Source organism: Onychostoma macrolepis, chromosome 11 (genome assembly GCF_012432095.1).
Source record: "Onychostoma macrolepis isolate SWU-2019 chromosome 11, ASM1243209v1, whole genome shotgun sequence".
NCBI lineage: Eukaryota > Metazoa > Chordata > Actinopteri > Cypriniformes > Cyprinidae > Onychostoma > Onychostoma macrolepis.
In genome coordinates, this window is record NC_081165.1 from 12,356,889 (window position 1) to 12,384,701 (window position 27,813).

A 27,813-nucleotide genomic window follows, 5' to 3' on the forward strand; every position below is an offset into this window, starting at 1 on the left:
AAAAAAAAAATAATTATAATAATAAAAAAATAAATAATTTGATCTCTCTTTCTGCATTTTTATTATTATTGTTTTTTTTTTATAGTGTCTGATTGTCAAATAGTCTCACTGGTTTGCCAGCTGTTGTCTGGCTCTCGTGTGTCTGAGAACACTCTCAGCGTGGCTCTCAGCTGTAGCGCTTAAGATCGTGACTCACAGGAAGTTCTTCTCAGAGTGTTTGTGTTTGTGTGCACATGATTGTGTGTCATCTCAGGTCAGCTGGTTGTCAATACAATCCAATGGTATAACAGCTGTTGTTGGGCCTTACACAATTCTTACTGTACTACACACACTCACTCTCTCTCTCTCTCTCTCTCTCTCAGCGTGTGATCTCTGTGTGTGTGCAGGAGAGCAGCAGTTATCCAGGCAGGACTAAAGATCAGGATGGAGAAGGAAGATCTGAAGATTATCAACAAGGGTTTGGAGGATGAGATGGTATGTTTCTCCTTCCGTTTTTTGCCCTTTTTTGTCTTATAAAGCATATGAGCTGATTTTCTTTCTGTCCAGGAGCTGAGCGGGTATCGGCTGTGCCGATGGAAGGTGGTTCTGGTGGGTTTGGGTGGTCTCTGTACGGGCGGTTTTCTCTTCCTGCTGCTTTATTGGATGCCTGAATGGTGCGTGAAGGCCACCTGCACACGGACCACCGTCAGAGACGCAGACGTCGCCCTCTTACGAAGCACCGTATGTATTAAACCTCAAGAAAACATTTTGGGCCGTCTTACACCTCACATTAACATGACTTTTGTATCCGTATAGTATCTGGATACGCTTAGATGTTTTAGATCAGTTGATAATTAGGTTTCAGATATTGGCTATAAACTGATAAATGGTCAATTTTAAAATTCTGTGCTATTTTGTATAATTTGTGGACACTATATAAACAAGGTTGGAAAGATTACTTTGGAAATGTAATGGGTTACGCTAATGCACTAATGAATTATGTATAGCAAAACATTACAAAAATTGTTTTCATGTTAATACCAGGATTAAATGCTCCTTTGTGTGAAATTTCACACCTTTTGCTTAGTCAGCGCACATCTTTCTGCCTGATTTCATATAGGAGAGTTCAAGAACACTACATTTCAAATGCTTCATCTTTATATTCTTTCGGATTTTAGTATTAAGACTTACAGAATTACATAATGCTTCAGACGTCATGTTGTTCAGTGGTAGATAACCCTCAACTCTGAGGCAGATCATTTGTGAATGACTGCCAGCCATAATTATAGTGCAGTGGTGGGCTGTAAACCTGTTTGTGTTGTAACATGAATGCTAGCAATTGAATCAGTCGCTTGAAACACCTTTTTTTAGCCAATCATCACCTTGGAATTCTTTAATGTTGGTGTGTAATGGTACAGTTTGTGTTCCATTACAATGCTAGGTTTTCTAATTTGTCTGCAACCTTTTTTTAATTTCGTTTGTTTATAATCCGTTTGTGTGTTTGCCCATAGGACGAGTTCAAGCGGTGGTTTCGAGCGAGGATTCGAATAATGCTGGCCCCTGGGAAGGACCCTTACGACAACCTGGCCTCTCAAACCGCCTCCCCTCAGGCCAATGACCACGCCCACAACCCCTCTGACTCTGCCCCTGGGAAAATTACCAGGAATCCAGAGGACCAGCATGTGCCGGTATCATACCATCCTTCCCATATAGTTCAATTCTGCAAATTCTACAAATTCTGGTATTGGCAAACCATATAGTTAGGCTTTAGCTGTGAGTGGGAAAATATATTTTTCTTTCTCTTTTGTGTTACAGAGACGTTATTTTACCCTCCACAGCACTAAATACTTTTGGAACGACCCCATTCAGAACTTTGAAGTATTGAAGTAAGGAAACATACCCGTCTGTGGTCTGAATCTGATGATTTGTGTAAATTCTGCTTTGTGAATCCCTAAACCTTCACTGTTCTGCAGAGGCCTGGAAGATCTGAGCATGACCTGTTCATCCGTTCACTCAAAGCACAGTGCCGGGCTCAACAAAAACCAGCAGGAGTACAGGTGAAACCTTTGAATTTTTCATTGTTAGCTGATGCTGTATCTGGAATTGAATGTTGATTGCTGGGCTCAACAATAAAGTTGACTTGTTGATCAGTGTAAATTGTTTTTTTTCCTTTTCTTTTTTTTTTTAGGAGATTTTTTTTCGGACTGAATGAAATAGACGTGAAAGTGCCTTCTCTTTTCAAGCTGCTAATTAAGGAGGTACGAGTGAAATGTGAAACTGACCCTGGCCGGAGAACAGCGTGACACAACACTGCTGACTCTGCTGTGGTGAATATGTCTTCTCAGGAACTCAAAATAAAGGAACTGATACTTGTCTCCATCTTTCTCTCTCTCTTTCTCAGGTCCTCAATCCTTTCTACATCTTCCAGCTCTTCAGTGTTATTCTGTGGTGTACTGATGAATACTATTACTACGCAATGGCCATAGTTGTCATGTCAGTCATATCAATAGCTACCTCTCTCTACACTATTAAAAAGGTAAGCAGTGAAACTGTTTAAAACGGCATTTGCAAAACATTTTATTTCTGTGCTGCTATATTTTGAGTGGAATGGAATAATTAATGAGTAATATAGGGCAGAACTTTTTAAAATTTTGATATAATCTTTACATTTTGGGATGACTGATTTGTGAGATGTTGACCAATACAGACAAGTCGATGATTATTTTTGGCTAGTAACTGATTAATGGCTTGTTAAAATTGTGTGCTATTCTGTATACTATACAAAGTATGTGTGCATTTGTACAAAGTAGATGTACATGGTGTTTTATATAGTTTATTATACTTGCATTTATTTGAATAATAAATGCATTTCAAATTTTGGCCTTTGTTAACCAATTAAAAACCAATATTAAAATTCTGTTTTGTATAAAATACTAAATTATATACTATACTATAATTTTGCATGCTATACTATTTTAAATGTAGTATTAATAATTTTTAAATATTATTTTAAAGATGAACATTCCCCATTAAGTAAATAAACACTTTTGAATATTATTAAATATTATTAAAATACTGTCCTGTTTTCTTTTCAAGTAAATTGATTTTAATTTCAAAATATCATTATGTAACCCACTTGTTTTACAGATCTATGTACAAAGGATGCACTGATCAGGATTTTTCGTGACCGACTCGAGATCCGGTGTTGTGCCGAGTTTTGACCCCCGCCAGATTATCACCCCCCTAGTATTGGTAGGTTTAGGGTTAGGTGTGGGGGAGGGGTTAGGATTAGGCAATCGGGTAGCGATTTCAACGAGGGTGGTAATAATTTGGCAGGGAGTCAAATGGGCACAACACCGGCACGGTGCCGGAGAAGAGAACTTATAGTCGCGTCACGCCGGGCCGCTCGCGTCCAAGTACGTATCGCTGCAGCCCGGAGACCTCCAAGTGGGAGGGATTTATGCCGCAAGTAGGTTGGGGGAGGGTAGGTTTAGGGTTGGGTTTGGTGTAGACGATATTAACAAATCCCACCCATTTGCAGCTGACCCGCCCATTTGGAGCTGCCTCCGACCTCCGTTTATACCTAACTCCTCGCGGCCGCTCTAGACATGTGTCACAAAATGCCGGTGTTCTGTCGATTTGTGCTTGACAGTGTTGCCAGATATTGCTACGGAAAACAAACAAAACTATCTAAATAGAAATAAACCGCAATGAGTCCAAATCTTGACTAACGGAAATAATATTAAAATATCGCTGACCCTAACCTTATATATCGCTTATATATTTGTGTATGTATGTGTGTGTATATATATGTATGTGTGTATATATGTGTATATATGTGTGTGTGTGTGGATATATGTATGTGGATATATGTATGTGTGTATATGTATGTGTGTATGTGTAAATAAATACATTTCAAGTTTTGGCCTTTATTAACTGATAAATGACCTATTACAATTCTGTACTGTTTTGTATAATGTACCACATATTTATGATATACTTGATACATGATTAAATATGTAAATAAGACAAGGAAAATACAAAATATATGAGTAAACTATAATAAATATAATTGTCACAATTAATTAAACATAATTAAAAAATAATAATAATCTAAATGTAATAAAATGTTTTATTAAAGACTAAAGTCCCCCTGTAAATAAATAAATAATCAATCAGTCATTTCTAAGCAAAACGTTTTTACATTTTAATGGAATTTTCTTGTTTTACAATAACAAACACTGATGAATCATGCATAATAAATGATTATGACATTAAAGACATTTACTGTAACATGGTAATGCTAATATGGCCTTTTTGATTCTATGTTGTTTCTACAAACAGATGAGTTGAATTAAGATAAAGTTGCATTTTTAAAGTTATCAAGCATAGGGGTGTATCCAAAGTTAGAGTTGATGCTAAATTTCTGATTGCATAACTGAGGTCTGCTATCAGTTAATGTGTTTATTTTTATATGCCTATTAGATTATCTGTGCTGCCTGGTCAGGAGAATGTTTATTTGTGCTTCACATGAACTTTTTGTTTTTTGTTTTACAGCAATATGTAATGCTACACGACATGGTGGCAGCACACAGTACTGTTCGAGTTACAGTCTACAGGGGCAAAAACGGTACGGCTCAGAGTGAGGAATATGCTTTTGCAGTACATCTAAGTATATTTGTAATGATCGCGCTGCATCAGGATTGCCTGCATCAGGGAGCCTGGTGCAGTGGCCAAAGTCATGATGAGTCAGCACTCCTGTGCAAGGAAGCATGGGTAATAAGTGATCTGCTGAGACAGACTGGTTTTATTTCACCTCTCTTTGTCTTCTGTTTTTGCTGTACAGAAACAGAGGAAGCCCTGTCCACAGACTTGGTCCCCGGCGACGTCATCGTCATCCCCAGCAACGGGACCATCATGCCCTGTGATGCAGTGCTCATCTGTGGAACCTGCATTGTTAATGAGAGCATGCTTACAGGTGATTGGCTGCATCCAAATGTGAGGTCATGAAAGTCGATTTAAAGAGGGGTGATTTAGAGAAAAATCATATATTCTTCATGATTGCTCAAAAAAAGTCCAAATATATGAATCCTGTCCACCTTATTTTTCTTTGCAGAAGTAAGTCATTTTTGACTTCCAGTTCATTAGCCGCTGTAGGGAAATAAGGAGAAGAATAACACAGTGCAGTTAAACTGTTTTTACTACGAACCAGTGTGTTCATAATTAAGATAATAAATAAAAAAAATATGGTAAAAACACCGGTTTGCAATGTAAGTGTAAGCGGATGACCCCAGAAGCCAGACCCATTAAATTTACAAATGACTGTGCCTGCTCATACGGGAAAAATAAGGTGGATATTTATTTCTAAACAACATGACTAGTACTCTGAGAAGTTTTCAAACAAAATAAATTAATTTTACTTGCATAAGCTTTCACTTTGACACCTAATGGTGTCCAATTTTTTTATTAATTAAAAAAATTTGATTTTTATGATTAAGTTAATGAATGTATTAATATCCAGTAAGATTTTGTTTACTTCAGCTTTCTTTTCTGAAAACTGTTTTTATTTTATGTGCTAATGTTACAGATTTCCTGTTTATGTTGTGCTTTGTCATTATTAATGGCTATTATTTTCATTCAAGTTTTTTTTTTTTTTTTTTTTTGTTTTGTTGCTTGAGCATATTGTTATTGTGAAATAAAATAAAGATATGTATATCTCACAAATATTTCTGTGTTCTCTTCTCTCATTTCATATATTCAGGTGAGAGTGTTCCAGTCACAAAGACTGACCTTCCAAACCCTCAACGGGACAAGAAGGGTGGGGATGGAGACGTGATCTACAGCACAGAGGAACACAAGAGACACACGCTCTTCTGTGGCACAAACGTCATACAGACCCGCTACTACACAGGAGAAATGGTCAAAGCCGTGGTGGTCCGCACGGGTTAGTTGCCAGAACTACTTCAACTACATTTTAAGCAACATTTTACATATTTTGTCTGCCACCTTTTTGTCACTGAAGTTGTATTTCAATGTATTGTGGGATTTATCTGATGCTGCCTTGAGTTTGCACTAAAAAGGTACCATAGTAGGCAGCACATCTGCCAACATAGGCAGCTGACTAGGTTTTGTAACAGAGCCCATTGTTACAATTTCAGTATGTGTATATATATGTGTGTGTGTGTGTGTGTGTGTATATATATATATAATTTTTTTTTTCTTTTCTAGGTTTCAGCACTGCTAAAGGGCAGCTCATCCGCTCTATCCTGTACCCAAAACCCACAGATTTTAAGTTGTACCGGGATGCCTACCTGTTCCTGCTGTGCCTGGTGGCCGTTGCCAGCGTCGTCTTTGTCTATTCTTTGGTCATGAAAATCATAAATCAGGTTTTTATGTCTTTACTGTCTTTTAAAGGAACAGCAGCATTTTTGTGACATCAATCCCGCTTGTATGTACAGTTGAGTTCAAAAGTTTACGTCCCCCTTTCAGAATCTGCAAAATGTTAATTATTTTACCAAAATAAGAGGGATTATACAAAATGCATGTTATTTAGGGATGCACCGAATGTTCGGCAACCGAAATTGTTCGGCTGAAAATAGCATTAAAAAAAAATATTTCGGTGTTCGGCTGAATAAGGGAAAAGACCAAATAAATTGTACCGAATAATGACGTGATGCGATCAAATAGAGGCGCGCACTAATGTAGCAAACACGTCTGCAGTGTGAAAGTATTTAAAACTGTCAGAGACTGTTTAGTGCTGCATCTCATGTCTCTGATGAGAAGAGGAAGGGGTGGTTGTTGCTGGTTACTATGATGATGAAATCGCGAAATGGCCACAAACGATTAGTAAATAAACTGCAGAATGTTGTGCTTTCAAATACACGCACGAATTGCATGTATTCAAACAGCGCTGCAAGAGGTCGCGGCACCAGGGTTCAAAGTCCAAAGCATGAGAAAAATCTGCGCTAAAACACTGTTACTCGTCATTTTCTCAGTAACATTTTTATAATTTTTATTAAAGACGTGACAATGTGATACGTGCGACAAACATTTTCCCAAATTCGTAATGAGAATCATTTAAATATCTGCATGCTGTTGTCAACAAAAAGAAGCACTGAGGTCTTCCTGCGGGTTTCTGCCAAAATAAAATGTAAGTAAAAGTAACAACTCCATCAACATTCATAAATGTTAGTATTGTAATTTCTGTTGTTCTGTAAAATAAAAAAACAATAGTGTTCAAATTGGGATCTGTAATATATTCTAATGTTTTAAAGTCTCTTCTGCTCAGCAAGACTGCATTTATTTGTACAGTAAAAAGAAAATACATGCCTGATTCAAGAAGGGGGTCTCAAAAATGGCCCAAAAATATTATTTTAGTAACTTATTAATTTTAAGTTAAATTGTGCTTTGCTGGTATAATGTCTGATAGAATGTTTAAAAAAATGTTCAGTGTTAAGTAAATATTTTTAAATTGTTGTGTTGTAATAGATTTTTTTTTATTTCAAAAGCAGGACAAAACAGTAAAAAGCACATTTTGGCTATTTAATTTATGCAATGGTGAAAAAAAAAAAAAAAAAGGCAAAATAGGCCTATATGGGGGGGAATGCGGAAAAACCGTGTTTGGTATTCGGCCTTTGACCCAGTGTTTCATTTTGTTTGGCTACAGCCAAGAATTTTCATTTCAGTGCATCCCTAATGTTATTGTTTATTTAGTACTAACCAGAATAAGATATTTCAGATAAAAGATGTTTACATATAGTCCACAAGAGAAAATAATAGTTGAATTTATAAAAATGACCCTGTTCAAAAGTTTACATCCCCTTGATTCGTAATACTGTGTTCTTACCCGAATGATCCACAGCTGTTTTTTTTGTTTGTTTGGGTTTTTTTTTTTTTGTAGTGATAGTTGTTCAACCGAGGGACTCATATGCAGAAGGTTACAGAATTATTACTCTATTACAGAAGGTTCAAATGCTCGCTGATGCTTCAGAATGAAAAACCATGCTTTAAGAGCTGGGGGTGAAAACTTTTGAACAGAATGGAGTTTTTTTTTTTTTTTTATTTTGTCTAAATATCATATTTTTTCATTTAGTACTGCCCTTCAGAGGCTATAGAAGATAGTTATGTTTCCCAGAAGACAAAATAAGTTAAACTTACCCTGATCTTCAAATTCAAAAAGTTTTCACTCCCTGGCTCTTAATGTATGGTTTTTCCTTCTGGAGCATCAGTGAGCGTTTTAACTTTCTATAATAGTTGCATATGAGTCCCTCAGTGTGAAAAAGATGGATCTCAAAATCATAGTCATTGTTGGAAAGGGTTCAAAATTAGGGGTGTGCGATTATATGTTGTCTGCGATTTATAATATCGCAGTTGTTGTTTAACCCTTGTGCGGTCTTCATTTTGGGTTGTGCACTTATGGTCTTTGGGGTCTCTGGAGACCCCAGGCAACAAAACGTAATTTTGTAGCAAGATAGTTGGGGTTTTTTTAAACCAATGTAATTTTACTCTGTTTATTAATGTTTTTACTCCACATTTGTGTAGTTTTTGGAGGATTTATGATGTATTTTTTAAATTTATATAAATAAATTAAAAAATATTTTTATATAGGTTTTATACAAAAACAGCTTTTATGTAAATTTCACTTAATAAAAGACCCACATTTCTAACTTTCATTCATGGGGATAACATGGATCATTTGACATGGTTTAGTGTAAAATGTTTGTCCATATTTTGGAAATTGCAGTTTCAAAAGTAAAAATTATCATTTTTACCACTAGATGGCTGCAGAGCTCCACTATTTACTATTTGCTATTTGACCAACTGAAAGATGTCTTTTCACAAGTTTTTTTTCAGTTGGATTCATATCTACATATTGTGAAATCACAATTATAACAATAAAAATGATTTTTGTCAAAGTTTTGCATTTTTAGAACTGAAAAAAAATCTAATTTTCAATAATGTTACATTATGATTTGAATCAAACCTCAACAAGATGTTACAAAGAGAAAGGTTGGAGTCTTTAGAGTTCATCATTTATTTCAATCATCTGTGTTTCATATAATTTTCAATGTGTGTGTGTGGGGGGGTGATTGCGTGTGCGTGCAGTGTCGATGTGTCAGTATCACCAATTTATTTTTGTGGTGGCTCTGCATTTCGGATTATTTTATTTGACAAATTATAAAAGAGCAGTTTTTTTTAGTCTCACAAATTTATTCCTCTGTGTTTGTGTGTGTGACTGTATGTGTGTTCACAGCATGATCATTTTGCAATATTGGAAGTGTGACGCTTCATTTCTGTCCATGCGTGTTCTGTGTTGTTTCTGATTTTGAGCATGAATTTTGTCCATTTTCTATGCGGGGTCTCTTCAAATAAAAAAAATAATCCAAAATGCAAAACCACCACAAAAATAAATTGGTGACACTGACACATCAACAATGCACACGAACGCACGCACACACGCACACACACACACTTAAAATTATATGAAAAACAGATGATTGAAATAAATGATAAACTCTAAAGACTCCAACCTTTCTCTTTGTAACATCTTGTTGAGGTTTGATTCAAATCATAATGTAACATTATTGAAAATTTGATTTTTTCAGTTCTAAAATGCAAAACTTTGACAAAAATCATTTTTATTGTTATAATTGTGATTTCACAATATGTAGATATGAATCCAACTGAAAAAAACTTGTGAAAAGATATCTTTCAGTTGGTCTAATAGCAAATAGTAAATAGTGGAGCTCTGCAGCCAAAAATGATAATTTTTACTTTTGAAACTGTAATTTCCAAAATATGGGCAAAATTTTACACTAAACCATGTGAAATGATCCATGTTATCCCCATGAATGAAAGTTAGAAATGTGGGTCTTTATGAAGTGAATTTTACATAAAAGCTGTTTTTGTATAAAAACCTATATAAAATGTCTTTTAATTTATTTATATAAATTTAAAATATATCATAAGTCTTCCAAAACTACACACATGTGGAGTAAAACATTAATAAACAGAGTAAAATTACATTTGTTTTAAAATATATATATTTTGTTAAAAATTACATTGATGTCCCAAAGACCATAAGTGTAACTTTTTTTTTCACACTAACATAAAATCAAGAAATCATTCCAATTTTATTTTTTATTTGTAGATCTGGAAAGTGTTGACGACCGTACAAAGTCTCATGCCATTTGGAAAAAGAGAACATTTTGTTTTAAATTTAGCAAACTTCATTTGCGGGTCAAAAAGACCCCGAAGAACGCACAAGGGTTAAACAATGTGCGATTTGACGACATCAGTATATTCAAAACTATTCAAAACACACCTACAGAGGTGCATGCATTCATTAAGTGAAGTCTAGACTAGTGCGCATGCGTAGAGTTTGTTCTTTCACTGCACTTTCACTACATTTAGAATGAACACAATATTAAAGACATGGGGGCAGAAAATGTATATAGGCTATTTTGTACCACTTCATATAGCCTAGTTAATCAATTAATCAATTTCACACGAAGAATAACGAAAAATAACGCTCCTAAAATTACCATGATTACAAATGTGATATTGATTTATTTTTTTTTACAACAGTTCAATAAACGAGAGGTTAATTAAGAGACTTACGTTTTAGACACCGTATATCCTGTTTTTGCTTTATTTCGACAACAAAGATCACTCCAAACACAGCCACAGCACTGTTTTGCATCTCTGAGCAATATGAGAGCGTTTCATTCATGGCGATTTTAATTTCATATTCAAAGTATCTTTTATTTAAATAATTTCAAATATCGGTATTTAACATTTTGTTTAATATATCAAAACATGATTTATGCACTTGTAATTGCAGGTTAAATGCATTCATGTCTTGCATTAAACTGTGTGTAAATGCATCTAAATGCCACTTCAGATGCAGCTTCTGTGTTTTCTCTGCATTGCAAAGATGAATCTTGTTGATACTGATTTCATTTGCTTGGTAACAGCCCAAAAGATTAAATGTAAGAATTTGACTCAAACGATAATGGACACTTTTAGAAAAAATGACTTTATAAAGGTAAAAATGCAAAAATCAGTTTAAACTTATTGGAAAAGATTCATTTCTATCAGTGTTTTTATTTCTACAGCAAAATATCGTCTAATTATCGTTATCGATAAAATCCCAGAAAGAATTGAGAGATTATTTTGTCAATATCGCACACCCCTAGTTCAAATACACAAAAATGCTGGAAAACCAAAGAATTTGTGGGACCTTAAGGATTTTTCTGAAGAACAGCAGGCAGTTTAACGGTTCAGGACAAACAAGGGACTCATGAACAACTATCACTAAACAAAAAAACAGCTGTGGATCATTCAGGTAACAACAACACGGTATTAAGAATCGAGGGGATGTAAACATTTTTGAACGGGGTCGTTTTTATAAATTCAGCTATTATTTTCTCTTGTGGACTATTATAACATATTTTATGTGAAATATCTTATTCAGGTCAGTACTAAATAAACAATAAAATGCATTTTGTATGATCCCTCTTACCTTGGTAAAATAATTAACATTTTGCAGATTCTGAAAGGGGGATGTAAACTTTTGACCTCAACTGTAGGTTATATTACACAATTTGTGTATATAGGATGTTGCTTTGATCAGAATTTTAAATGTGAAGTCTAGGAAAATGTGACCTGTTTAATGAATCAATTGAGTAAATATAGTGTGGAAAATGTGCGCTTCATTGGTATGATGTGTATCCTGCAGGAACCAGTAAAGGAAATCATAGTCAAGTCTCTGGACATCATTACTATCACAGTGCCCCCTGCGCTGCCGGCAGCCATGACAGCGGGCATCGTCTATGCTCAGCGGCGCCTCAGGAAAGTCGGGATATTCTCCATCAGCCCACAAAGAATCAACATCTGTGGGCAGCTGAACCTGGTGTGCTTTGACAAGGTAAAAACTGAAATGGGAGACTGAAGTCCTTTTCTTTTAAACAAACCTGGATTAATCAGGATGTCTTTTAACAACAACTTTCAGCACACACAAGTAATCATTTAATCTGGTTATTTTTCATAAAACTAGGGTGAATTGTGGTGACATTTTGGCACCCCGTTGTCTAATATTATGCAGTATAAATTTTTAGGTAATACATAATTTAATCATTTATATATATTTTTCATTTAACAGTTAATATTTGATTATTAAACAGTTTATTTACTTATTTAAACATTACTATTGTTGCTAATAATATTAATGAAATTGATTATTTAATAAACTGTTTATTATTACTACTACTACTACTACAGGTGCTGGTCATATAATTAGAATATCATCAAAAAGTTGATTTCACTAATTCCATTCAAAAAGTGAAACTTGTATATTATATTCATTCATTACACACAGACTGATATATTTCAAATGTTTATTTCTTTTAATTTTGATGATTATAACTGACAACTAAGGAAAATCCCAAATTCAGTATCTCAGAAAATTAGAATATTGTGAAAAGGTTCAATATTGAAGACACCTGGTGCCACACTCTAATCAGCTAATTAACTCAAAACACCTGCAAAGGCCTTTAAATGGTCTCTCAGTCTAGTTCTGTAGGCTACACAATCATGGGGAAGACTGCTGACTTGATAGTTGTCCAAAAGACGACCATTGACACGTTGCACAAGGAGGGCAAGACAAAAGGCCATTGCAAAAGGGGCTGGCTGTTCACAGAGCTCTGTGTCCAAGCACATTAATAGAGAAGTGAAGGGAAGGAAAAGATGTGGTAGAAAAAAAGTGTACAAGCAATAGGGATAACCGCACCCTGGAGAGGATTGTGAAACAAAAGCCATTCAAAAATGTGGGGGAGATTCACAAAGAGTGGACTGCAGCTGGAGTCAGTGCTTCAAGAACCACTACGCACAGACGTATGCAAGACATGGGTTTCAGCTGTCGCATTCCTTGTGTCAAGCCACTCTTGAACAACAGACAGCGTCAGAAGCGTCTCGCCTGGGCTAAAGACAAAAAGGACTGGACTGCTGCTGAGTGGTCCAAAGTTATGTTCTCTGATGAAAGTAAATTTTGCATTTCCTTTAGAAATCAGGGTCCCAGAGTCTGGAGGAAGAGAGGAGAGGCACACAATCCACGTTGCTTGAGTTCCAGTGTAAAGTTTCCACAGTCAGTGATGGTTTGGGGTGCCATGTCATCTGCTGGTGTTGGTCCACTGTGTTTTCTGAGGTCCAAGGTCAACGCAGCCATATACCAGGAAGTTTTAGAGCACTTCATGCTTCCTGCTGCTGACCAACTTTATGGAGATGCAGATTTCATTTTCCAACAGGACTTGGCACCTGCATACAGTGCCAAAGCAACCAGTATCTGGTTTAAGGACCATGGTATCACTGTTCTTAATTGGCCAGCAAACTCGCCTGACCTTAACCCCATAGAAAATCTATGGGGTATTGTGAAGAGGAAGATGCGATGTGCCAGACCCAACAATGCAGAAGAGCTGAAGGCCACTATCAGAGCAAGCTGGGCTCTCATAACACCTGAGCAGTGCCACAGACTGATCGACTCCATGCCACGCCGCATTGCTGCAGTAATTCAGGCAAAAGGAGCCCCAACTAAGTATTGAGTGCTGTACATGCTCATACTTTTCATGTTCATACTTTTCAGTTGGCCAAGATTTCTAAAAATCATTTCTTTGTATTGGTCTTAAGTAATATTCTAATATTTTGAGATACTGAATTTGGGAGTTTCCTTAGTTGTCAGTTACAATCATCAAAATTAAAAGAAATAAACATTTGAAATATATCAGTCTGTGTGTAATGAATGAATAGAATATACAAGTTTCACTTTTTGAATGGAATTAGTGAAATAAATCAACTTTTTGATGATATTCTAATTATATGACCAGCACCTATACTAATAATAATGTAAATCAGATTGTTGTTGTTGTTGTTATTATTATTATTATTGATTATTATTATTATTATTATTATTATTATAATTATTATTTTATAATTTATTTATTTAAAAAAAATAAAAAAGTTGTATTACTCTGCATAATTTCAGACCGGCACTCTCACAGAAGATGGCTTGGACATGTGGGGAATTCAACGAACAGAAGACGGCAGGTGTGATCATTATTCTAAAATAAAGATTAAATAGATTAACAGAACATTCTAAGTTGTTTTTGAATTATCACTGCAGGCATTTAAGTGTCTTTTCTGACCAAAGAATCTCTCTTCCCTAGATTCCACCATTCAGAAGAAAAAGCAGACGATAAGAGCTTAGTAACAACCAAGTTTGTGTCCTGCATGGCCACCTGTCACTCTCTCACCAAGATTGAGGGTCAGCTCTCTGGAGATCCACTAGACCTCAAGATGTTTGAGGCCACAGGCTGGGTCAGTGTCTGCTGTGACAGGATCTCATTCAAGTTTTGGAACAAGTTGTACTTTTTATTTATTTTGGTGTCGCTCTGTCTATCTGTGGTCTTCAGATATTGGTGGAAGCTACAGAAGAGGAGACGGCTCACCACGACCGCATTGAACTCACTTACGTAAAACCACCCAATCAGCTTCTGCCACCACCAGTCATATCACCTGAACAGGACATGGTGAGCATTTCTCTGCTTATTACAATCTAAATTATTTGTTTTTAAAACATTGTTCTGATATCTTGCTGTTTCTTTCCAGGAACTGTCTGAACTCTATGAGCTCTCGGTATGTACAATGGCTATTATTTGTGTTTCATTTATGAAATTTATGGACACACATTGGTGTTTACAAACTGTCTTTTGTTTTTGTTTTATGCTGCAGGCATCATATATGATCGGTATTGTGCGGCAGTTCTCCTTCTCCTCCGCTCTGCAGAGAATGAGCGTGGTTGTCCGTCAGATCGGAGAGAGACGTATGGACGCCTATCTGAAAGGAGCTCCAGAGGTTGTGGCAAGCCTGTGTAAGAAAGAAACAGGTTAGTTAAAAAATCTGTCGCTTATTAATCTGATCTTTTTTTGAGTTTCAAATCAGTGTTGGATTGAAGTATTTTATCCTCACAATGCACGCAGTACCAGAAGATTTTGCAGAGGTTCTGGAGGACTACACCAAACAGGGCTTCCGGGTCATCGCACTGGCACACAGACGGCTGGAATCCAAACTTACATTTCACAAAGTGCAGAACATTAACCGGTAAAGTTGAAGCTTTTTACTGGCACTTCAATCAAAATTAAGGTCTTTTACAAAATAATTTATGATGTTATGCTGGAACTTTTACCGTATTGTGCTCTGGTTTAATGTCAAACTAAATTTGGTCTCTTTTCCTCTACAGCGATCAAATTGAGAAAAATATGGATTTTCTGGGTTTGATCATCATGCAGAACAAGCTGAAAACGGAAACGCCAGGTGTGCTGGACGATCTACGACGTGCCAACATACGCACTGTTATGGTCACAGGTACAGAAAACATGACTTCTGTGGTCTACATGTTCTACTGGTGACTTTTGTTTTTCAAGCTTGTGTCCATGCCAGTTCAGTTTAAAAAAAAAAAACTTACTGACCCCAAACTTTTGAGCAGTTGCGTATGGCATGTGCTGCCCATAAAGTATAAATGTTCTCACAAACAGGACATGTTTGATCTGTGTCCAAAAAACCTGGTTCAGCTACGCCCTTCTTACCTTATTTATGTTATTTCACCTGGTTAGCATATCAGGAGCAGTATATGCCCATGTTGTTTGAAGATGGAAGGGAGTTTAGGGTGACCAGCCGCAGGCAGACAGGAGTCTGCGAGCTTTGTAGCTTAATTCATTAGGTATTCCTGGAATCTCGTCTAATAAGGTTCTCAAGCTCTCCAGATTACCAGCCAAGCGCTTCAAAGTTCAGACGAAGCTGAATGCTGCATTGTGAATGTAAGCAGATTGAATTTGTACATGACCTACTCTTGCAATCATGAGGAGCATTGGGTCATTGCCAGACACCAGCCATCATCTCTGTCCACTGACTAATAAAAAAGTACCTTTGTACCAGTATATTGAGTGGTCTGAAAGTCTCTGAATGGGATTTAAAAATCACTGTACCAGAGTATGTGGGGTTTTTTGTAAGGGTTTTTTTCTTGTTTTCTTAATCTTCTCTTTTTCTCTTGTGTAGGTGACAACATGCTGACGGCCATCTCTGTGGCACGAGACTGCGGCATGATTCAGCCACAAGACCGAGTAATTATTGCCGATGCTTTGCCCCCTAAAGATGGCCAGGCTGCCAAGATCACCTGGCACTATGCCGACAAACCCAGCAAACTCTTGAACAAGCCCACCAAACTAGAGGTCAGTGCGCCATCTACCGGCCAGACCCAGTCACTGTGGCTTTGTGGGAATTAATGTTCTGGGTTAATATGGTTTGAGATCAATCACCAGTATTTGTGGTTTTCAGATACTTTTAGCAAAATCACTGTAACATGCAATGGAAGTACACATGACCATGCAATATGCATCTATGGTAATCCGCAAAATAAATCTCAAGAAGCATTATCTTTAGCATCTCTCTGTGCTTGTGTTCTTTGGCAGGAGATGGAGATTATTATGGAAGATGGGCATTCTGTGGATGAGATGAAAACTCAGGAACAGTATCACTTTGCCATGAGCGGCAAATCATTTGCTGTGATTACTGAGCATTTCCAGGACCTGCTACAGAAGGTACAAAAAATAAATTTTTATTTAGATTTGTATACACATGGGTTATATTATATATGATATTTATTGTGTTGTGGTTGTTGGTGTAGCTGGTGCTTCATGGAACAGTATTTGCAAGGATGGCACCTGACCAGAAAACTCAGCTTGTTGAGACATTAGAAAGTGTAGAGTGAGTATTAAACACACATGCTCCATGAGAGATCCGTTTACATGTCTATTTAGAATAGTAATCATTGGAGTTTTACAAAGTATTACTCGTATTTTCATAAGTAGTAGTTAAAAACCTTGCTAAACTTTTTGTCCCTCTCTCCTCTGCAGCTATTTTGTTGGAATGTGTGGAGACGGAGCAAATGACTGCGGGGTGAGAGACTTTAAAATCTTACTTTCTAGGGTTATATGCGTCTTTTACGCTTCTGAAAGTGTCATGTGTAGCTGATGATCTCTGTCTGTTTTGTCCTCAGGCACTGAAGAGAGCTCATGCTGGGATCTCTCTGTCAGAGCTGGAGGCTTCAGTCGCTTCTCCATTTACCTCCACAACTCCCAGCATCACCTGCGTGCCCAATCTGATCAGGTGTCCTAACTGCACCACAGCACAGCTCTGTTTCAAGCCCCATCAAGAAAAATCATCATTTTCAGTTTTCAAACTGAATTCATTGCACTATAGTAACTTTCAGGACTCAAAACATCTCCAGTCCAACAAAAGCATTTATTAAAATGACAAACATTTGATTTTTTTGACGTCAGAAACCCCAAAACATGTGACATCCTGCATTGACATGTTAACAATTCCTCTGGCTAAGGCGAAACGATAAATATATTTACAATAAATGCTGCTCCACATGAACGTATGTATGAAGAGAAGCTTTAAGGGCTCTGTTTTTTTTTTTCTGCCAAAATAAAAGCTTGATGATATAATGTTAAAAATGAAGAAATTAAGACATGCATAAAGCTTGGCTATGGCTGCTATTGGCCTTCATCTAGACAACCTGATATCATAATAATATTTCTTATTTTGTTTAATAGTGATGATATATATAGTGATATTAAGTAAAATCTACATTTTAAATAATCATACAAACAAATTATGAGACTCTTGGCTTTGATTAACTTAATAATGTGAGTAATTGAAGTTTTTGCCTAATTGAACCACAGAGAGAAACAGGACATTTTGTCGATTGATTGGTTTCTGTGGAAACTGGTTAGGATGCTGTATTGATGAGGGTGCTTGTTTAGACCTTCAACATTGTAGACAGCGTTTCCCAATGACAAATGTTCTTTTCACAAAACGTCCTGTTTTTCGAGAGTCTCACACATGTTGTTTCTCCACAGGGAGGGCAGAGCGGCTCTCATCACCTCCTTCTGTGTGTTTAAGTTCATGGCTCTGTACAGTATTATTCAATGCCTCAGTGTTGCCCTTCTCTACTCCGTAAGTTCCCCTGTCATTCGTTGTACTACTTTCTATAGTTATTATACATCTTTCTGTGCTTGTTGTGAGTGACAGAAGGTCATTAGTTCATGCTGAGCTTGCGTCTACATTCCTGATCCATTAGTAATGCATTTCAGATTCGCAGCAACCTGGGCGACTTCCAGTTTCTCTTCATCGACATGGCCATCATTCTTCTAATTGTCTTCACCAGTGAGTATGATCTGTAATGTCTTTCCTGTTCAGCTCAAATTGTTCTCAATGTTGCCTGTTGTATTTAATGGCTTAAAACCTTTTCTTTAGAATAATATGCACTGGATATAATTTGGGACATAAATAGAGTAAATATTCTGACTTCATGTTGTCAATAAGCATTTAGATTTAACATTGAAAATTGAGGTACATTATTGATTATTCGTAAGTAAATGTTCAATAATTTCTTCCATTTGCTTTCCCACTCATTCCTAGTGAGTTTGAATTCCGCGTGGAAGGAGCTTGTCGCCCAAAGACCTCCCTCCGGTCTCGTCTCAGGTCCTCTCCTCTTCTCAGTTCTGACCCAGATTCTCATTTGCCTGGGTTTCCAGATCATGGCCTTTCTCTTGATCCAAGAATTAGACTGGTACTCCAAACCAGAGTGAGTACAGTGCATTAGTGGTACTGCAACACACTTAAACAGTCTTCATATTGTTTTTAGCCTTAGTTGCATTAAAAAAAAAAAAAATCGTATCTTACATCAGCTCTAATCTTTCTTTTCTTTAATTCACAGTTTCTACAACTGCTCTGCTCCCCATCACATGGATAACTCCACTGAAGAAGAGAAAGAAGAAAGAATCATGAATGATGTGAATACCACGCTCTTCTTCATCTCCTCTTTTCAGTACCTCATTGTTGCCATTGTTTTCTCCAAAGGAAAGCCTTTCCGCCAGCCCAGCTACAAGAACTGTAAGGATGAACCTTTTTCAGCTTGATGCATTCACAGTGCAGTGTGACAAACTCACAAAGCAGCGTTATTTTAAAATCCTTGCACTTTTTTATATTCTGTTTAATGCATATGGAATTTTGAAGAACTTTAAGAGTACATTTTGAACATTTCCTATTGAACCTTATATATAATGTTTGCAGTCTATCTCTGCATCCTGATATTTTTGTGCAGTTAATTTTGGGTATTTATTTATTTTTTTTATTTCTCTTAAATTCTCTAGAATTAAAATGTAAGTGATGTCATTGTAATATATGCATATTGAAATTAAATTGTTCTTGCCTGACATTGTCTTGAAAACAGAGGAAATGCGAATCCGTTTACTCTTTATTGACTCTGTTTCTGGTTGTCTGTTTTCTTTTCCCTCTTTTTCTTTCAGGGCCATTTGTACTCTCTGCTTTAATTCTCATCGTTTTCCTGTTATTCATCATGTTTGTCCCAATCTCTGGAATCTATGAATTTTTAGAGGTATGAAATGGTAATATATGGCCTATGCTTTGAGTAATTATCACTCAGGCCCTTATAAAGCCTAGACTGTTTAGAGAAGTGTCTAATTTTGAAAACAGTTTTGTGGAAACATGATGCTTTTTAAATTATTCTTTGATAAATAGTAAGTTGAGAAGAACAATGTGCATTTGAAATTGAAGTCTTACATAATTAAAATAAATTATATTATTAGTGTTATCCCTTTTGATCAATTTAATGCATGCTAGCTGAAAGTATTAATTTCTTTAAAAAAACATCTTACTGACCTTTTAAACTACCTATGTTTTAAGATGTTCATTATATTATCTACATTCTCCTCAGCTCGTATGTGTTCCTTTGAGCTGGCGTGTGTCTATGGTGCTCATCGTGCTGGTCAACACCCTAGTGTCTGTCTTCATCGAGGTAAGTGGGAACATCAGGCTGTTACATCTGCCACCTTATTTGTTGTGGATATTCACATGTGAAAATAAACTGGTCATTTTGTTAAAATCAAGGTTTAAATCATTATGTAGTTGTATTGCTAGCTCATATATATTTGGGAAAGTACAGTACTGTATTATGGATGATACTTTTTCTTATAGGATGTGACTGTCAGATGTAGTGGACCCTTCAGCCAGGGTCATAACACACTTCTCTTGCTGTAACCCAATTAAAACTCTCAAGTGTATTTGATGGGGATATACAGAAAAAACACACAAATAGGGTTGGGAATCAAAAAGCTGGTGCTTATTCAGAACCAGTTCCATTTTTATATAACAATTTTTATTTTATATATAACAGCTATGTAACATCTTTAACACACACACACACACACATATACATATATATATGAGATTATGACTTATGATTTTTCCATCAATTCAGAACAAATTAATCTCAAACTCATCTGTCTAAAAAGGCAATTATTTGTCGTAACTACTGAATTAATATCTGAACATCTGGTTTTTGTTGTAATACGTTTAAGTCTCTCTTATAATTTTTATTATTTGCAATTAATTAATTTAATTAACTAAGCATTTCCTCCTAAATAAATTCACTCAAATATAAATGCAATTCAGTTCAATATATGCATATGGTATAACAATATTAAAATCAGTAGCTAACAGCACTAAAAGAATCATTAATGAAAATAAGAAGCCAAGATTTCTTATGATTCCCATCCCTATACAGAAGTTAATTCCGCTCTGCTGAGGCTGATCCACAGGATTAGGAGACAGCATTTATATTGTACCCTGTACAGCCAGGCCATGTGTTGTACAGTGTGTCTGATTCCATCAGCAGCTCCTTCTGCCTCTGAATCCCAAAGAAAGAGTCAAATTATTCTTGTCGTCTTTGGGCGAAAGCTCCTCACCCTGATTAAGAAATGCCAGCAATCATCGTAGTGGCATAGTGGCTGTTTGCTTTGCCTTTTAGATCCCAATGACTTCCTGGTGCTAAATACAGGTCACACCGTTCTCTCTCACCTGTCAATCAGTAGAACACTAGACTACAACAGCCAATCAGTGGGACTCGATCCTGTGATCTTGCCGAATGTTCATTGCCAATGAACTGATGACACAGAATAATGTAATTATCTTACCTCCACTGTTTTTCTTAAACTAACACACAATCCAAAAAAATCACTGCCCTTTCAAGAAGTGTATTTAGTTTTGCTCTTGACAAGGAAAAAGCAGAAACAAATGATGACCATAAATCTTTTGCTAGCCATGTGATCCGTAGCTTTCTTCATTCTTTCCGCCCTACTGCGATATTCTTTAGACCGTCGTGCTTGACGTCATCTTATGGAAGCATGTGTTCAGCAGAGACAAGCAGGGCAGCTATGGCGTCTCCCCTGCAGGCCCGACACCACAGGTTGGGAAAAATCTGACACTTCTGTTCACCGCTGCCTTTTTACTTCCTGGTGTCCACGTTCACTCTTTCCCCCCTTTGCTTCCTCCTCCTCCTCTTCTCTCTCCCTCTCACCCAGCACCCTGTCTTAACGTTTGGCCTTGCATGCGCCAACATGATTTTTCTGAACGCTCTCTAGTGCCCCCTGTTGGGACTCTTGTTTTGTCATGCTCTGGGGGCTTACGATTACCCCACTTCCCCCCATTTTCCTCTAATGCTCCTTCTGTAGTGGCAACTACTGCATACATGTGTAAGCTCTGCGTCTGTTTAAACCGCAGTGACGGTGCAGGTATGTGGCAAACAGAGCAATGCTTAATGTCTAACTCGGTGAATCGCAAAACTTGCACTAACGTTCTGATACATTGTGTTTTGTGTGTTGATTTTAAGCATCTGGTTTGGTTAAAGGAACTTTCCGGGTTGTTTGCAACTTAATGTCTATGGGAAGGAGTTTGTTTTTGCGGAGGAACTATTGATTTTGTATAACTAAATGTAGCATTTGCAGTACGATGTAACTAGTCTTTTACGAAAAGTCCCATTACTGGTATCCCGTTCAAAAGTTTGTGGTCAGTAAGATTTTTATTTTTTTTTTATAAATGAATATCTTTTTAATCAGTGTTTTTGCCTTTTTAACCTTCCGTTTGTTGCCATCAGGAATAATTACATTTATTTAAAACATTACTAGAACCGTTTTTTAAAATTATAATAATATTTCAGAATATTACTATTTTTACAGTATTTATTCATTTTTTTATAATCAAATAAATGCACCCTTGGTGAGACTTGAAGAAAAAGTTCATATCTTACCAATCCCAAACTTTTGAACGGTAGTTAATGGTAAATTTGTCATAGACATTGAAGGGTAAATAACTCCGATTTTTCCTTTAAATGAATGTTCGGGGTTCAAAAATGAATCTGGCCTGCTGTCGATTTTCACAGGCAGTCATTTTTACTTGCTTGAATCGTCTTTTTAAAGTGGGACTACTTTTCTAGTTGGATAAACTTCTGGTTGCAAGTTTCCTATTGAATTGTTTGAGGTTGCATCTGAAAAGCACATGTGAAACGTGTTGTGGTGTCCTCATACAGATATTTTTATTTATACGGATTTTGTTTAATATTTAGAATTTTCTTAAAGGGGTCATATGATGCGATTTCATGTATTCCTTTGTCTTTGGAGTGTTTACAAGCTGTTTGTGCGCGCATAATATCTGTAAAGTTTCAAACCCAAAGATATATTCTTTATAAAAGTGAAGACTCTGCCACGCCTTCCTAAAACGGCATTCAAACACGCCCCCTCATGTCTACATCACGGTGTAGGAGGATTTGCATAACACCGCCCAAACGTACACGCAATGAAAGAAGGCGTAACTTTTATTCTCGCTGTAGTATTGTTGCTGCCGCCGCCATGTCGTGGAGACGCTGTGTGTTTCATTGTGAAAGCGAAAGTACTTTGTCTGGCCTTCCAAATGAGTACACGACTAGAAATCAGTGGTTAAGTTGTATTTGCAACACTGTTCCAGAACAGTTCAACCCAAATATTCGAGTGTGTGCTGCGCATTTTACAGAGGACTGTTTCCTGAACCTGCGAGAGAGTAGCCTACAATGTGAACACTATAAAGTGGGTCAATTCCAACGTCGCAAGGACAGTCTGGTGCTTCTGACTATTCAAACGCGAGTTTTGAGCAGCGTAGAGTAGTGCTTGTTTGGCGTTTCTACGATCACAAATGCAGACATGGTGTTATGTTTACGCGGCGCAATGCGTAAAAACACTGTATGAGTCATTATAATCAGTAATTATGTCCTCACTGAATGCAACAAATGCCTCGTTTATAGTGGGTTTTAGTCTCGCCGCACCGGGACGCGCATCACAATACGGTAAGGGGCATAACTTTTCCGTCACACGCCTGAGGTATTCGGCCAATCACAACGCACTGGATAGCAGGCCAATCAGAACTCACCTTGCTTCTCAGAACGATGAGCTTTGTAAAAATCGGCATGTTTCAGAAAGGCGGGGCTTAGAGGAGCAACAATAATGTACAGTATGTGGAAAATGTTTTTTTTTTATAACCTTGAACCATGTAAAAACATTGCATTATCAACATCATATGACCCCTTTAAATTATATTTTTATTTTTATATTTTCAGTTTTAGTAGTTCTGCTTTTTTTTATAAAATGACTTTTAATAGTTTCAGTTTTAATTAACAATAACAACACTGATATAATAGACTTTAAATTGCACATAACCTGGAATATTCCTTTTAAAGGAATGTTCCGGGTTTAAAGCGAGCTTTATTGACAGTATCTGGCCTGCCTTTTGATTACCACTAAAAAATAATTTTGACAAGAACGTAAAAATAAGCCAAAACGGTTTACAGTAATGCAATTACATTGGAAGTTCATGGAGCTGGGCCTCCAGATGTGTTCACAAAATGAAATGCATTGCTCATCATTTTGTTGAAGCTTATATTAATCCTGCCATACCAAAATATGCCAACAGGAGAATTAACTTGTTCATTATACTTTACCACATTAGCTAGTTTTGTAGTAGTAGTTTTGTCATGCAAGTACCATCTTCAGTTTTATAATTGAGTGTATTTTTTATATTTATCCCAGTGCGATGGCCTACCCCATATACTTGTGTTGTAGGCGCATTACTTTATACACAACTTTTGGTTGTTTTAAAAACTATTTAAAAACAATTATTTTCTGTGGTAACTGTCAGCATGCTATGGATTTGAACCCAGAACATTCTTTTTAATGCCGGTTGAGCTTCAAAAGTAGCTAAAGCAAGCATTTTGGTCTTACTGAATTTTGGTATTAATTTTAATAAGCATAAAGAGGCATTACCCTTGCATGTGCTCAGAGGCATGACATACTGTACAGACAGACCAAAGGCTCTGACTTTGTTTCTGCATATGAAAATGTATATCTCATCTTATTTTGTTATAGCTTAGTGTTTCCATCACAGGTTTGAATTCTGTCCTTCGAAGGAAATGATAAAACCAGATTTCTTGTTATCTTCTCTTGTCCTCTCCACTTCCCCTTTGGCCGGTGTGTGTATGTGTGTCTATAGGGAGGAATAGACATGTTTGGAACGAAATGCCTCTCCTGGCTCTGCTGCCGGCAGAAAAAAGTGCCCAAGGCTCGGTACATGCACCTGGCCCAAGAGCTGAGCGTGGATCCCGACTGGCCTCCCAAACCTAAGAGCACTACTGAAGCCAAACCCAACCCTCATCCAGACGACTGCTCCTACCAGATCGAAGCCGTTTCCTAGCGTTTCCACCAACACACTCCGTATCGCATGTCCAAACCACCAGGGATACCTTTAAACAAATGAAGCACTGTCAAATATAACGATTTTGTTAAAAGAGATATGAAAAAGACACCAAAAACCTGCAAAGGAGAGTTTGTATTAACACCTCAAAGATATCTCGAGGTGATTCATTGTCTCTCTTCTTTGATTTTTATTTTTTCTTCCTGCTGCTCAAGATTGTTTTTTTTGGGGGGGGGGGGTTGTGGGCGGGGTTCACAGGCTGGGAACTGTGGAAGCTCCGCCCACACGGGAATGCGGTTTGTCACCGATATCCCCTTAAGACATCATGTAGACTGCAAAGTGATTGAACTCTACCAAATGTGGCTCTTTACATCACCTTCTCCGTGATTTCATGGACCTGGTGGCTCTCCTACGGATATCAGCTCTTCACTGGATTTCAAGCAACGTCCTCTTATGTAGTCTGTAGCGTATCATCTCTACAGGCTGCGCAGCAGGGGCTGCATGCAAACGCTTTGGAAACCATCGCTGCATGCGGAACAAACCAAACTCTAGTGGCTCACAGAATCCAAGATCCAGCTTCATTTACAGCCAGCTCGTTTTTACAAATATATCGAGGTAGAGATATATATAATTACACATGATCTTTACTTTTCATATCTCTTCCCATGGAAGAATCAAGGTGGGATTCAGGTGAGGAAGGCCAAACATTGTGAAAGTTGTTTGTGTTTTGTTCACCTCTCCTGGCGCAGTATCCAGTGATGGGTTTCGATTTGGTCCATCCTGAAACTTTTTACCAATTTTTTTTTTCATGACAAGTCCTGGTTTATTCAGCATCATCATTTTTGCAATGACGCATTTCTAGGAATTGCATTGGTAATCAGCTGGAAGGGGCTCAGGTGCATTGATTGTTCACAAAGAAATTTAGGGCACATTCATTAGGAAAAAGTACAAATGATAGAGCGTTAAACTGGAGTCTTTGTTTAAGGTGGGGACTATCTGAAAATGGTATGTTCAAATTTTGCAATCCAAATCAAATCAGGCTGCCAATGAAATCACTCAAAATTGGCCTCATAACAGTATTACTTGTGCATGACTTATATTAACAGTTTTGCTGCTAATCTATGAAAAAAGGAACTTTTTTTTAAAATCCTAAATAACAAACTGAAGGTTCGAAATGTTGCAGTTGATCCCTTCCCTTCTTCCAGATGTGATTTACTTACATAATTTATGCAATGCAGTTCAACTATCCTCAACTTGCAGGCTTGCCTCAGTGTTTTTTTTTTTGGTTTATTTGTTTGTTTGGTTTTTGAAGGAAAACGTGTTTGTATTTTTACTTATGGTGTTCCTGAAATGAACCACTAAACAGTATCAGGTGGTCACCTTTGTTTGATCTCTGACAGTTTGTATTGTCGCTCATCTAAAAATCCAAGCCATTGATAGTCCATGTGAAGTTTTGGTCAGTCACTTCACTTAGGTTGGTGTCTTTGTTTTTTTTTTTTTTTTTTTACATTTTAATACACACACACACACAAGAAGTTTCGAATGGAAAATAAATGATAGTAAAATTTTACTATTAAAAAAACAAAAAAAAAACAAACAGTTTCATGTCTATTGGGCTTCTCTTTATTTAATAAATAATGTGAGGTAATAAAATTTTGTAAACATATTAAAGATATGTTCTACACAAACCTTATACAAAAACCTTCTACAAAAAGTTCATACAGTAAATCTTACAATCTGATCATAGGTTTTCTTCCATGTTTGTTTATTTATTGTTTGGACTTCAAATTCATGTTGATTTATTTTTAATTCTTCAGTTTAATCTGAAAAAGGGCTGAATCTGTCTCTGTATTTATTGCTCCATTTCTGCAATACTTTGGTACTGTTTTATGAAATGGTATTGATCATCTGAAATAATTGCAGTGTGTTCTTTTCAACCGTGTTTGTCCGATATTGTGTCCGTATGTTTGTTTATATCATAAATGCGTGTTTTCTGGGCATTCCTTGAACGAGGCAACAAAAAATAAATAAATCACCTTACTGTTATTGACCTTGGTGAGACGATCAATTACATGATGTATCAGTTTTGTAAACTACCACCTCAAAGCATCAGCTCACACCATCTACTGACCCCGGATGGATAAACAAACACAACAATCTTTTAAAAAGAAAAAAAAAACCTGTATGTCCTTAACAAATGTGAACACAATGCTGAATGATTTGGGAATTGGGGAATGTTAAATTATTTTATTTTTTAATTATTGTTCTTGTTAATGCTAAGTTTATTTTTTTTTTTTTTTTTTTATTTAAATGGTTTTGTTCGTCTTGATCTGAACTGTGTGATGTGGCAATCAGTTTCTCTTCCTCTAGGAGGCAGTAGGTTGCTGCTAGGCCTTGGAGAACATCGTTAAATCCTGTCACAATAACAAACCTGCACATTTGTATTGGTTTTGTTCACTTTTACATCTTCAAATGTAAACTTTTTCTTTTTTTTTCACAACCGGGGCAGTGTTCATGTTATCTGTCATATCTGCAGTTCACACAGGAATAAGAGTGTTTGATTACTGGAGGTTATTCAGTACACAATGTTACTCCTTGCTTTCGTTCATTTTGTACCGTATGTCATATTCATTGTCATTTGAGAACGGTGTTATCAAACGTGAACAAAAGATCAGCCACTGGTTCTTTTAAAGCTGGAGTGGTTAATTTCCTCAGGGAAATGTGTGTATTTGTAATGATTAATGCTAAATAAATGAGTATGGAAAAGTAATGCGAGTCCGTATTCTTGGAGATGTTCTGTAGGTATTCTAAATCCCACCACTATTTATTTTTGTAGAGATATAAATTTGTCATTGCAGTTTTTTTATACACACGTAATTTATTTTTAATAAAAATTGTAAGTTATCCTTTTCCTCCCCTACTTAATGCGCTGAAATAAATGTCACAAACAGAAGTTTCTTTTTGTTCATTGCTAAAATGCGGTATGGAACATTTTTATATTTTATGCATAATATTTTGGATGTTATTTATCACCACTCACTTCGAAGAAAAGGTAATAGAAACGAAGCAAGACAAATTAGTTTGTTGCATTAACTTCATGCAAATAAGCATCATGTTTGACTTTTGATTTACGTTTTAATT

At 36.6% G+C, this 27,813-nt stretch overlaps 1 protein-coding gene across 7 annotated transcripts in view; it reads left to right on the forward strand.

The window, feature by feature from the left end:
• atp13a3 (ATPase 13A3) overlaps positions 1-27,442 on the forward strand; it is a 50,797-nt gene extending 23,355 nt beyond the window's left edge. For 3 of the 7 annotated variants that reach the window (XM_058791851.1, XM_058791853.1, XM_058791854.1), the window contains exons 3-34: positions 387-474; positions 547-720; positions 1,491-1,667; positions 1,795-1,865; positions 1,953-2,036; positions 2,168-2,237; positions 2,381-2,515; positions 4,537-4,609; positions 4,826-4,957; positions 5,741-5,923; positions 6,208-6,365; positions 11,720-11,908; positions 14,018-14,079; positions 14,199-14,349; positions 14,445-14,561; positions 14,641-14,667; positions 14,764-14,917; positions 15,012-15,132; positions 15,272-15,396; positions 16,087-16,259; positions 16,500-16,628; positions 16,715-16,794; positions 16,944-16,986; positions 17,087-17,196; positions 17,955-18,051; positions 18,189-18,261; positions 18,517-18,682; positions 18,815-18,990; positions 19,407-19,495; positions 19,835-19,915; positions 21,272-21,364; positions 24,472-27,442. In XM_058791851.1, the coding sequence (XP_058647834.1) occupies positions 424-474; positions 547-720; positions 1,491-1,667; positions 1,795-1,865; positions 1,953-2,036; positions 2,168-2,237; positions 2,381-2,515; positions 4,537-4,609; positions 4,826-4,957; positions 5,741-5,923; positions 6,208-6,365; positions 11,720-11,908; positions 14,018-14,079; positions 14,199-14,349; positions 14,445-14,561; positions 14,641-14,667; positions 14,764-14,917; positions 15,012-15,132; positions 15,272-15,396; positions 16,087-16,259; positions 16,500-16,628; positions 16,715-16,794; positions 16,944-16,986; positions 17,087-17,196; positions 17,955-18,051; positions 18,189-18,261; positions 18,517-18,682; positions 18,815-18,990; positions 19,407-19,495; positions 19,835-19,915; positions 21,272-21,364; positions 24,472-24,672 (3,765 nt within the window). In that variant the 5' untranslated portion in view covers positions 387-423 and the 3' untranslated portion in view covers positions 24,673-27,442. Of the gene's footprint in view, positions 1-362; positions 475-546; positions 721-1,490; positions 1,668-1,794; positions 1,866-1,952; positions 2,037-2,167; positions 2,238-2,380; positions 2,516-4,536; positions 4,610-4,825; positions 4,958-5,740; positions 5,924-6,207; positions 6,366-11,719; positions 11,909-14,017; positions 14,080-14,198; positions 14,350-14,444; positions 14,562-14,640; positions 14,668-14,763; positions 14,918-15,011; positions 15,133-15,271; positions 15,397-16,086; positions 16,260-16,499; positions 16,629-16,714; positions 16,795-16,943; positions 16,987-17,086; positions 17,197-17,954; positions 18,052-18,188; positions 18,262-18,516; positions 18,683-18,814; positions 18,991-19,406; positions 19,496-19,834; positions 19,916-20,990; positions 21,365-24,471 lie in introns of all 7 variants that reach the window. The other 4 variants (XR_009273435.1, XR_009273434.1, XM_058791852.1 and 1 more) reach the window with 4 other exon arrangements.
• Positions 27,443-27,813: the final 371 nt, after the last annotated feature.